The sequence below is a fragment of the Hyposmocoma kahamanoa genome, unplaced genomic scaffold (genome assembly GCF_003589595.1).
Source record: "Hyposmocoma kahamanoa isolate Upper Pololo Valley unplaced genomic scaffold, ASM358959v1 66, whole genome shotgun sequence".
NCBI classification, from domain to species: domain Eukaryota; kingdom Metazoa; phylum Arthropoda; class Insecta; order Lepidoptera; family Cosmopterigidae; genus Hyposmocoma; species Hyposmocoma kahamanoa.
Window position 1 is genome coordinate 26,165,512 of NW_020653854.1, and position 12,591 is coordinate 26,178,102.

The 12,591-nt window shown below is 35.3% G+C and overlaps 1 protein-coding gene across 1 annotated transcript; it reads right to left on the reverse strand.

Moving 5' to 3' along the window:
• Positions 1 to 1,244: 1,244 nt before the first annotated feature.
• Positions 1,245 to 11,508, reverse strand: LOC113232089. Its single transcript, XM_026466716.1, has 9 exons — positions 11,483 to 11,508; positions 10,985 to 11,142; positions 10,637 to 10,748; positions 9,983 to 10,168; positions 9,090 to 9,186; positions 7,277 to 7,384; positions 6,926 to 7,033; positions 1,368 to 1,427; positions 1,245 to 1,286 (listed from the first exon to the last, which is right to left on the reverse strand). Exons 1-9 carry the CDS (start codon positions 11,506 to 11,508, stop codon positions 1,245 to 1,247), a joined length of 897 nt encoding a protein of 298 aa, XP_026322501.1.
• Between the last annotated feature and the right edge of the window lie 1,083 nt (positions 11,509 to 12,591).

Sequence of the window (12,591 nt, forward strand, 5' to 3'; positions counted from 1 at the left end):
TAATATTAACCAATAAATTGTTTTGATAACTCCAATTTGTTCAACTACGTAATTGCAGAAATCGTTGCAGTGTAATAAGGGGCAATTGCACTAGTGTGTTGTTATTTTAATTGATATCATAAATGTCTCTATTCATAATGACCTAATCCGTGACTTATATGTTCTTATTTAATATTAATATTATGTACATATGAATTTTTTTTACTAAACATTCAGAATATGTAAAGGAGTTATAATTCGCCTAGCACTTACATAGATATTCAACCAAACTCATATCACTTTTGTATTTAGTAAATAAGTATATTAAGTAAGTAAGTAACTTATTACAGTAGATTTTTCCTGTTACTTTATAATGTAGTAGTAGGGTTATAATCTGGTACACAAATAATCTCATATTTAACTTTTATCAATGTAATTTGATTATTATCTATTTTGTTGGACATATAGTTAACAAATAAATATATTGTATTTAAATACAATAATGATTGTAATATAAATAGAAGTTGCTTTTATTAATAAAACATTTACCATTTAATATTAACCAACAAATTGCTTTTACGACATCGATTTAGTATTTTACATAATTAGAGAAATCGTTGTAGAAAATACTATAATGACGCGGTAACAATTACACAGGCAAGTTGGTGTGTTAATTCGTATTAGTAATTTATGTGCTCTTAGTGACATATAAATAGGTGTTTTTTTTTTAATTAAGTGTTTTTTAAATTGTATAAATTTAAGTACAACTCAACATAGCCCTGCACTAGGTAAGTCCACTCAGGATTTACCTAGTGCGGGGTTAGCTAGCTAGCGCGAGTGCCATGGACACACATCACACACATCCACAAATCACAAGAGAAATAAATGTAGGCCATACAAATATTTCTTCTGGTCCGGGAATCCAACTCGGGGCCTCTGGGTGGCAGTTCGGCATGGTAACCGTTCGGCCATGAAGACGATTTTACTTTACCAATCAGCATCAATGTTTAATGTTTCGATAACACCAATTTGTTCAATTGCATAATTACAGAAATCTTAGTAGTGTAATACTTGCACTGGTGCGTTGTAGTTTTAATTGATGTCACTAATTTTTCTATTCATAAGGACCTAATGATCTTTTGCCTTACATGTTCTTATTAATTAATTAATTTGTATTAAATACAATACACAAGTGTATTTAGACATAAGGTGAACTGAATGACAATTCCTCGGGTATAGAATAATGCGGAACATGAAATAGTTTACTAAAATATCACAGAAACCACAGAATACGATATTTTGATAATCTGAAACAAAAATATCTATTACAGACTTTGCTTTTTATATCAACAGTTATATATGCAGTTTTAAAAAATATAGTTCCGAACCGATATGTAGGATTCGTAAGACATCTTAATTATTCCAAGGCAATGAAGTTGCACAGCCTTCTGTAAAAGAGCAATATTTTTAGATTGCAGTTTTTTATTTTTTATTTATTTTTTTATTTTTATGTAATTAACAAATCTTATTCCATATTGTTTTAGTTGACGTGATAAAACTTTTAAATTCGTATTCATGACTTGCAAAAAGAATTGAACAATAAAATAGTAGTATGCGACTCACAGACCACATAAATGCTAGTAATAGACTGGTTAGTGGGCGGTGTCCGCGTTACCTAGCTTATCACCAGACCAGAGACATCATATGAGTGTCAACAGCGCGTCAGTCGTCGTTCAAATGTGATACTTGATTATTTTGTGGAAAAAATAGAAATATGCCTAATTGTGCCACATGTTACGTAAGAAGCCAAAGTTTAAAAAATACTCCGGTAGTGATTTCATTTCATCGGTAAGTACCAATACTCTGTATTTTCTAATATTTTGAACAATACAATACTATAATTTCGAAACAAAACCATTTTCTTGCAACCCGGTAATAACAATATACATTGGTTGCTAGCCATCGCCGCCGTCAAAAGAACAATTCGAATGACGCTCAATGAATTGCTTGCACTAGTGTCGTATTACACTTGCTACTGGGTCCGCGTGTTGTAATTAAATTATCGATATGTAGAAACTCTGTATTTAGAAACCCGGTTTTGGTTTAGTTCAACATTTTTTTATTATAGCGGTAGGTACCAATGCGTAAACATAAATGTTTACAGGTATTTAAAAGCTAACAATTTTGATTACTGAAATGTTTGGTCCCAACACTCGCAATAGTTTTTTAAAATTTTAAATTTAAGTAAAAACGATTAATTAATAGAAAAAAAGGAAATACAGATAGAACAGGTATTGTGTCGAATTTTACAATACACGTAAGTTCGTGGAGTATCAAATGAAGACTTTATAAGAGTGGAGATTTTCTTTCCCTTATCTACATGATTCCTATCTCCCTACTTGCTTATTATACGTCACCTTCGTCCGCTTGAGTTCTTAGTTTTATCACAGGCATGATTTATATTTACAGTTTTTGTATTTATTTTTTTAGTTTCCCGCCGGATCCTTTTTAAAGGAGAAATGGGCTGAAGCAACAGGCAGCAAAAGCTGGGTACCTACTAAATATAGCACCATTTGCTATAGGCATTACGTGACATCACATTAAATGTATTCATATAAATATATCATATTTCAGGGAGAACAAAGATTTTTATGATGACTGTGTTTTAATATTTCAAACCTTCCAGTGATCGGATTGACTTGAAATCTAGTAGGTTATTGAAAGTACAACGACAGAATAATAAATCATTAATACTGTGATTGTAGCACGCATGCGTATATAATATCAATTAATATTTGCGTGTAGTAAAACCTTATATGTATTTGGTAACAAATGTGTGAGTGTAAAATCAGCTACGCTAGTTCTCGCAGAGATTGTTTTATATGCTGTTTCCATATACTCCGTGGTTAACCCTAATTATAGCAAGTATAAAGCAATGCCTAGTTCAATATTCTGCTAGTAATGAAACTTAATGTCGATATCAATTAAATGTCACATCCCTATCTGTAGATTGTCAACTTTTCGTTTTTGTTCCAAGAAGTTTATGTCCATAGGATTCTTAGCTTTTATGTGACTAGTAATAATAAAACCTTATTAGATCCAAATAAGTTTCAATTTTTTTACCAAAAGTTTTTTTATATTGTCTATTTTTGTTTGATAATTTATAACCAATCAAAATTATGTTATCTTAGTACTAATGTATATGTAATGGTGCTATATTTTCAAATGTGTGCGTGTGGCGACACCGGTTTTGATACATGTTGCTAAATGCCATTTCCATTCTTTTCTTTCTTCCGTGATGTGACGGTTACATAATGAAAGGCATTAAAATTGTGTTTTAATCATTGACTTACAATTATATGGACGTCGGGTCCGCGCTAAAAAGTGTCCGCACTTGTAAGGCGCTAAAATCGTATACAGAGCGCGACACTCCGCTTTAGTCTTCATTTGTTCTACGGACAGCGCGATACTGCGATGACATAACAATTTAAATTTCGAATAGGTTGACTTGGGACATTTTTTTCGTGGTTTTTGTATTAGACCCGTCGTCCATTTATTTGTAAGTCAATGGTTTTAATGCCTAATTATGTACAGTTACATACACTGCTTTATCTACACACATTTTATAAGCTCTCTGTGATGTGTTCCGGAACCGCACGTTACGACTGGCGAAATGGCGGCAAAAAAAAACTTTCTCATGCATGTCACACAACCGTACTTTTTATTTTTAATTCATAGACAAACTAGAATCGGCTCCAACTATCACATCGTTCGATATCAAGTAACGTGTGGATTGTTTGCTATTAACATTTCATTTCGAATAAAACTTAATCTCGACTGATATTAGAATTGAGGTCCAATCAAATTGTTTTGTTTTTCAGAAATGTTCGAAATTTGAATGTAATAATACATCGAATTCGATGTTAATATGATGCAATAATAACATTTTCACAGATAAGAAATTTGTTCTAACAAAACAGTTTACCTTTATGCTGGTCATAAATTGCAGTTTTTGAACACCTTATAGAGAGTTTATGATATGTGTGTAGATAAATAAATTTTTCTACTCCTTTAAAGTATTTTAATCTGTCAATTATAATTTCAAACACCTTATAGGTCTTTTTTGTAGTTGTGAATCAAAATTCTATTGGCTATGGTACTCGCCACTGAGCTGAAAAATTTCATTAAAGTTCTTTAACTTTTTTTTAAGTATAATGAGTTAAAAAAAGGTCGCATTTTTGCTAATTAAAATATCAATTAGGACGCTACTCAAACGCTATACTGCTTCCCGATTGGTTAAGTTGGCCTAAAAATATTGCAATCGAGCCATAAATCTTCATTAAAAAAATTATTGGTTGAAATTTAAGCGGTACTTGGCCAGATACACATCTGTCTATCTCTTTGGTTTTTTGTTTTGTATGATGGATGGAAGATACTGTATGGTGGAATCCTTGCTTATTTAAATACAATAAATAGGTGAAAATTTGTTTTAAAAAAATGCGTTTGTTGTCATGGATTGTGAACAAAATATACACTAAATATTGGTTAGGATTCATTATTTTATATACTCGTAGAAAAAGTATTGTATGCAATCATTACATAATTAGGTCTTAAAATCTCGTACCTTTGACTTAGGCTACCAGACAGTACTCGACTTGACGAACTCTCGTTATGCAATGATTGCATAAAATACTATTATAAGTCTGCCATCGAAAGAGCGAGTTGGACCTGTAGAATGAAATGTAAAAAAAGAAAAAAAAAATAGATGTTTCGGGCAGTAAATTCGTATAGACAAAATGACTGATACTATCTTTGAAATGAATGAGATTGCGGTTTGCTAATTAAAAATAGAATTCGACCGGTTGCAGGAGTTTAGTACCGTGCGGTCCGTGTGTCGACATGACATTACTAGTATCCTGAAACACGCTATCAAAATGTTCACATAAGATGTATATAAGGCATTCGAATTTTGTACTATTTGAGTTTCGACTGGAGTATCAATAAACAGTGATTACAAGTAAAGTGGTGTCTTTCCTTTGTAATGTCCAATACAAAGTGGTCCCTCGACCCGGATGATCATGTAAAGAGAATTTTCGGGGCATTATACGAGTGCAAACTGTCTAAGACGATGCATGCTGATGATGCATGAGACATTTAACTTTGGAAAAAGGGAATGGAAATTTCAGCTATGAACTTATATTTTTTTCGGATGCAATAGACGAATTTGAGAAATAATTGGATCTTATAAAATTTCAGAAAAGCGAACTTGGACTTTACTTACATGGAGAAACTGATCGCAAAGCAGAAATGGGAGTTAACTTTAAAAAGGCACCTGGAACTCGAGTGACAAAAGTATACATACAAACCAGACTCGAGACAATCACAATATTGGGATTAGTTCAGATTGTATACTCACAACTCACTAGATTGGCTTCTGCAAGTCATCGCATATTTTGTTGAGGATCATTTTGAAAAGGAGAAGACTTCAACACACAAACATATATGTAGGATAACTTAGAGGAACTGAGATGAGAGAAATTCAGAAGCAAAGGGGAGAAAGTCCATACACAAGAAGTCAAGTTACTATAGATAAATATATCACAATTTAATGGAAGCTTCAGCGATTGGAGCACATTTAGGGATTTGTTTAAGTCAATAATACACGAAAATAAGAGTTTAAGCAGCGTACAAAAATTGAATTATCTAAAGAATAGTGTGAGTGGAGAAGTAGAACAACTTTTAAAGCATGCATACGTTAATGAGCGCAACTACGAGATAGCTCGGCGTACCCTTACCAGAAGATACAGTACTGGAAGAGTAATCGTGAACAAATTGTACAATCAGAAATAGTTGAGTATAGGCTCAGCTAGAGGTATCAAGGATCTAATGGATATCACTAACGAGTGTATAAATAATTTGAGAAGCTACAATGTATCCGTGCAGAACTTGGGTTCTTTAGTAATTTACATGCTGGTTAACAAGTTAGACGTGGAGTCGCATAAGGGTTACAAGAAAAAGCTTTGTTTTTGCGAGTGCAGAGCTTACCTTCACTAGTAACCTTTACCAAATTTTTGAAAACGAGATTTCGAGTACTAGAGATGATCCAAGCTGCTTCAACCTCGAGAACTGGGAGAAAGAGTTATGAATCAACCAAAATCATTTAATCGAGTACAACGTGTTCAGCAATCAATGTTATGCGTTAACTGCTTGTCCCCAAGACATAGTGCGAGATTTTGCGGAAATAGAGGCACTTGCAAATACTGTCACAGAAGACGTCACGGCATTTTCGAGAGAGATCTCCAGGCAATTCTCCAACGGGTATCGAGACTGAGAGGAGAGTTGAGACTGGAAGCAGAGCCGAACCAATGAGGTCATATTTCGTCACTCAAGGTCAAATTCCTTGATGACAACAGCTTGAGTTCACATTGAGGCAAATACAAAAAACAAGTCGAGACAGGGAGTGAAAGAACGGTATGTTAACCTATCCACGCAGTCGTACCAGAACACAACGAAATTGCGAAAAAGGACGAAAGACAGGTTGAGAGATTTGAGTTCGAGATTTATACATGGACGACTGCTTAACTGGAGGTCACGAGGAGACAGCCATTGAATATAGAGAGAGTTGACAGGACGTCAAAGAGAGGAAGATTTGAGCTTCAGAAATGGTTCTCCAACAGTGACAATTGAGTTAGTTGCTTAAGTAGACTGCTGAATTCTGTTTGATTTTACATCATTTGTGATACCGAACGTGTAAGGTGTTTTTGTAAGGTCAAACGGCGAATTTGCAAATACAGCTTGCAATAGTAACAAGAAATTAGTGAATGACAACTGTTAATCTTTTTGAAAAGTCGAAGTAAAAAAATATGCTACCAGTGGACACGGATTGAAACAATTTTTTGATGAAAAAATTAATAAAATACATGATTATTTTGATTTTATGAATTACCTGACTATGCCACATGGCAATGACCACCAAGGGTCTAATGCGACGTGACGCCTGTGCTCTGCAGTTATGCCAGCCGGAGTGAAACATCGCCGTTGGTAACTTGGACGCCTGTACAGAGAAACACATTATGTAAAAGAACTGTGTTACATACGGCACTGTAAATTGATGTAAAGTTTATAAGATCATAAAATTGTGAATCGTTAAAATATTGCATGTTTTATTGCAGTGTATAGAGCAAAACTTGAACTTTCCCAACTTGACTTCTTTCACATGTCGCGTCGTCTTTTGATAAAACTACATCCACAAACTGCGTTCGGTATGTAGAAGCATTACAAACTTGACAGTACTCGCCTCGACAGTAATGTCTCCGGCGTTCCACATTAAGCATCCAGTGCCTACCAACAATGAGGTGAACGTGATTAAGTTCGCCAACGTGCTTGTTACTGTTCGCTCGGACATCTGAAATATCATTGTCCTCGTTGTTGTTCCTGATTTCCAATTCAAAATCTGAGTGTTTTACAGTATGTAACAAAATTGCGATATAATATATACATATTCTTAAACTTTGTGTCGCGCGTGTCATGGACACACACATAGACAACCACAAATTACAGTCAAGCTCACGAAAGAAATAAATGTAGGGCATTCAAATATTTCTCCTGGCCCGGGAATCGAACCTGGGACCTCTGCGTGGCAGTCCGGCATGATAACCGTTCGGCCACAGAGGCAGTTAAATATAATTTTGCCCGAAAGAAAAAGAATATTAACTGTTGCGTCATAAGTATGAACGGTGGAGACAGTGATGCCGGCGGCGTGATCAAGTCGTCTGTTTGCATGTACTGTTCTCGACCGGTTCCCTACTTGAGATAGAATACCGTTTGACCGAATATTAATAGCTCGAAATCGTGAGTACCCAAATATTGAAATTTACATTTCAAATATTCTGGTGCACATTTATCATTAATGATAGAGTAAGGAGTGAAAAGTATTCTCAAATCACGACCCTGGCGAATCGTAAGCCACTTCAGCTCGTTGCGACAAGCGGACACGTGATCAAATTTTCGAAGTCCATAAATAGAGAGAATGCAACTTTTTAACAAACGATCCAATGTGATATCAGCATAACACACAACAGCATAATCAAGGATAGGAAAAATAATGGCCTGTACTAAGAGAATTTTTGTTGAGGTGGGAAGAAAGCATTTGAATTGGTAGAATGATCTTAAGGTACCAATGATCTTCTGACTAATGCAGTCAATCTGAGGTTTCCAGCTTAAAGTACTATCAATGTGCAGTCCCAGATTCACAACATGAGATGCGAATACAATAGGTGTATCATTATAAGAAAGAAGCGCGACAGAGCTCATGTGCAACCTAGTCAAAGCATGAGAACTACCCATGACAATACCTTGGCACTTATTTGGCATCAGTCCAAATTTACTCAACCAATCAGCGATACGCCGCAGATCTTCATTAAGCTCTAGTATCGCATCAGCCAGGCAGTTAATCTCGGCCTGTGCATATATTTGCAGATCATCTGCATACAGATGGTGAGAATTGTGGAGGATAGGAGAAATTAAATTGATGAAAACGGAGAACAACAGAGGGGAAAGAATGCCACCTTGGGGGACACCTTTGCCTCAAGGTCTGACCAAAGAGACAAAGAGTCTTTAGCACGAACCGCTTGCTTGCGCCCTGGAAGATATGAAGAAAACCAGTCCAGTTCCGGAGGAGAGATTCGCAGATACGTAAGGATAGCAAGAAGGTCATCATGGTCAACAGCATTGAATGCGTTAGAAAAATCAATGAGCACTAATACCGTTAACCGTGAATCCTCCATGCCTTTCCGAATGTCCTCTGTAACTTTTAGTAATGCTGTCGTGGTACTATGACCAGGCCGAAAACCAGACTGGTACTGGTCGAGGATATTATAAGACTCATTGGTCGACTAATGTCATCACATCCAACAGCTTTAGACTTTAAAGACATTATTGTTTTGTGAATATCGGACCGATACCAAAGAAAAGATAAAACGTGCAGATGGTTGGCGGTACAAGGAAGGAACGTCTTTGGGAGCATCCGCTTTGTCTGCCCATTCAGTGCTGACACTGGCAGAGAAATGCCGATCGACATCGTCCAAATTTACTGGGCTTGAGTAACTTACCACAAGCTGTACAACGAGGAGAATAATAAGTGATATATTAAGTAAAATTTGTCCGCTGTATACAAAATAGAACGCATCTTGACAGAGTCTGGTACATCTGGAACGATTTCAATTTGTGAATTAAATGAATGATTACTGATTAAAATAAATAAATAAATAACGCCCACACTCAACATAGCCTCGCACTAGGGAAACCCTGTGTCACGGGTGCCATGGACACACACATAGACTACCACAAATTACACCCAAACTCACGAGAGAAATAATTGTAGGCCATACAACTATTTCTCCCGGCCCGGGAATCGAACCTGGGACCTCTGCGTGGCAGTCCGGCATGGTGACCGTTCGGCTACGGAGGCAGTTAAAGTAAAGTTTCAAACAATGTAATATTGGAAGGAACCGTATGTACAGTTATATTAATAATTATCACAATTAATACCGTCACTTCACTTAGGGTCCTCACTGAAAATTAGTACTGGGAACGCGTTGCGTTTTGTAGCAAATACCGAATCAGTTACCCTTTCATTACCGCGGCTGGCACCACTCTATGTATTTTTACACGTAGTGTTCTTGTTTCGTGAATAATCATTTGTGGTAAACAAATAAATGTATTTTCGTTCTTTCTAGAAATCTGTTCGGTGTGCGTGTAGTTGTCTCTCAGAATGACTATTCTCTGATGCATCTCAGGCTCTCCGGTTTTTTTTATTCAGAACATCTATATCTTCAGTGACCAAGACTTAATAATTATTGAACTGTAGTTTAAGTGCTGAGTAATTTTGATTTTGACTTGCTTGTCATTAGAACTGTTTCTTTTGGCAATCAAAGATATACAAAGTCTCTAGCTGGCGGCAAAAACTTTCAAGGAGAAGTCATACGTCAGTGGCATTTATTACCTTAATGTATCAGAATGCCATTTTATTCCCAATTTAAAAGCCTCTTCATATTTCCTCTCCTTCTCGGCCTGACTTTCGTCCCCATGGAATATTTCTGACAAACTGTAAAAGTAACTTGTCAAGTTCTTGAACTGATGGCTTAGCAAAATTGTCACTGGAATTATTACCGAGAAAACGCAAATCAATCTGAAAGGTTAAAGAGTAGCTTAGCATTACACTATTTAGTGATTAATCACCTCGAACAGTGAAAAACCTACAAAACGTTATACAAGGTTTCGAAGATCAAATATATGTCGTGTTCTTTTTTTTCTATTATAATACATTCTTTGGCTTTATTTATATCATATCTTGCAAGTACACTGTTGTTTATTTCGAGTAAACACTAGCCGTCTTTTTATTATAATTGGCAATCATCATCGAGTATGCAATCATTAACAATTTTCCAAATACTTGTTCCCTGCTCATAGTCAATCAAACATTTAGCGATATCTTTCCGAAGATTGGTTTAAATTGCTGTGTTAATCAATTTTCTTAATTTTCTCTTTTAATTTATTTTTATTTATTACAAGGTTGATCTTAATACATTTCACAAAACCTCGATAAAACATATATGGTTAATAGTTTATTCGAAAATGAAAACTGAAACAAACAAACCTGACAACGAAATACCACCAAATAATATAGATGACAATCCTAACGAGACCTGCACCGAAGCTCCGATCTTCGACGTCCGGCCACGCAGTTATTACTGTCGTGAATGTGCCGTCTGCAACAGGGTCAAGAATTTTCTAATGCTTTAGTAGCGCCATACTTGGTACGAAAGAGAAACACTCGTTTTTGGATGTGAGTTTTATATATTTTAGAATTGGATTGGATTGGATTATAATATCCTTTCCTTGGGAGGGTTGAGATGTAAATATATCTGATAGAGCACATGGCGAAGATTTTCAGAAGTGGCACTTCATAAAGTTTTAAGAAATTTAAATATTAAAGAAAACATACCACGCAATAGAGCATCGACTCCGAAACTCAGTACTGTGGAGCATGCTATAATCACAAATGCTATCGTGGAAATCTTTGACCGCCTGATCATCTGTTTTTCCACCTCGTGGTCGTTGAATGATTTCTTCAGGTTGATTGTCAGATGTAGTAATACTTCACTATAGGAATAAATATTTGTAATAAAAGAATGATAGGTACATTTAGTAATATAATTTGGCAATGACGCTATTAAACGCGGAAGCGTAGATTCACATAAGATCTTTGATTCTCACACACGACTCAGGTTTTTTATAAGCATATACTATACGGTGCTCGCACACATCAGATTTTTAGTGGGTACGCCGTTTATTGGACGCAAATACGATCGATTTTCAATATTATATTATACAGGAGTTTCGTTAAAGTAAAAAGTTACACATTAGGACGTCAAGTCTCAATCGCACCAAAAACTTTTTTAGAATTTGTTTTGGCGTACGAGACATGCGCTTAGACGCTTACCTTATTTTGTCTTTATGAAACTTCATAAAGAAGCTGTACAAGTGCAGAATTGGGTGGGAACATGCAAAAAGTAACAAGTCGCCACTTTGTTTATAAGTTAAATTCTTCTGAGTGAATAGCGCAAGCCACTCTGAGCCGATGAACAGAGTTGTTATGAAATCTGCTATTGAAAATAAATTGTCATGAATTTTGTAAAGTAACTTGGGAAGTTTCAAGTCTTCTGACCAATAATTCGATGCACCTAGGAGATATACTATTTGTGCGATATAGAAAAAGAATTCTTTTGTTTTATTTTTCTCCATTTTTTTCCAAATTCTGTGTAAGACAAGCGAGGGACAGAAGGGTTGATGAAGAAGAATTACTGAATGACGAAATCTATTATACATATTATTTGCTATAGTATGCGATAAATTCAATAATTACTGTGTAATTTGTTCGTAATTAACGTGAATAAATTATTTGTGAATCTGTTATTGATCCGTGGTAGTCTGTTATATAATGTTTGTTTTATAAATTTGTAAATTGATTTTAGTTGTTTTAACTATGCAGCAAAATATTGCCAGTATGTCTTTCCATTCGAGGTAGTTTACAAATTTGCAATCTTCTAAAACATTTGTGAAGTTCCCAATTCTCATTACAGTGGCTTCCCACGGCATGTGATTACATGAGTCGCGCCGCATTCCTGTGAAGACAGGATTTCAATAAATAAACACAGTGTGACGTCTGCGCTACTAAGTACAGGGAGACTACTATGAGCTTATAAGTAACCAGCCAACTTCCATGCAATTTGACGTGGTAAAACTGAATTGCTTATATTCGTATCTTGACGTACACGAAGTTGAAGACAAGGCAAGATGATGAGTTTTAATTTTTAAACATTAATTATTACCTCTGGCTGGCTAGTTGACATCTAACAAGAGCGAGATGGAACTACATACTAAATCATATGAAAGAAATAGACAGATGTAGTACACAGGAGCGTTGAAGCACTATTAACCGATTGTGTTCAAAATGAGAATAATTATATATTTTTAATAATTTTATTATTGATTATACTTGTTACGTTATATTGCATACTTTATAATTTGTCATAAGACAAAATTACATGT

Excerpts from the sequence above, each read along its gene's own strand:
- LOC113232089 (XM_026466716.1), bottom strand. The coding sequence starts at position 11,508 with ATGAAGTTTCATAAAGACAAAATAAG. Across the intron at positions 10,169-10,636 it reads TGGTGGTATTTCGTTGTCAG|ATTGATTTGCGTTTTCTCGG; the intron begins GTTTGTTTGTTT and ends TTAACCTTTCAG. Across the intron at positions 1,428-6,925 it reads TTGCCATGTGGCATAGTCAG|AAGGCTGTGCAACTTCATTG; the intron begins GTAATTCATAAA and ends GCTCTTTTACAG.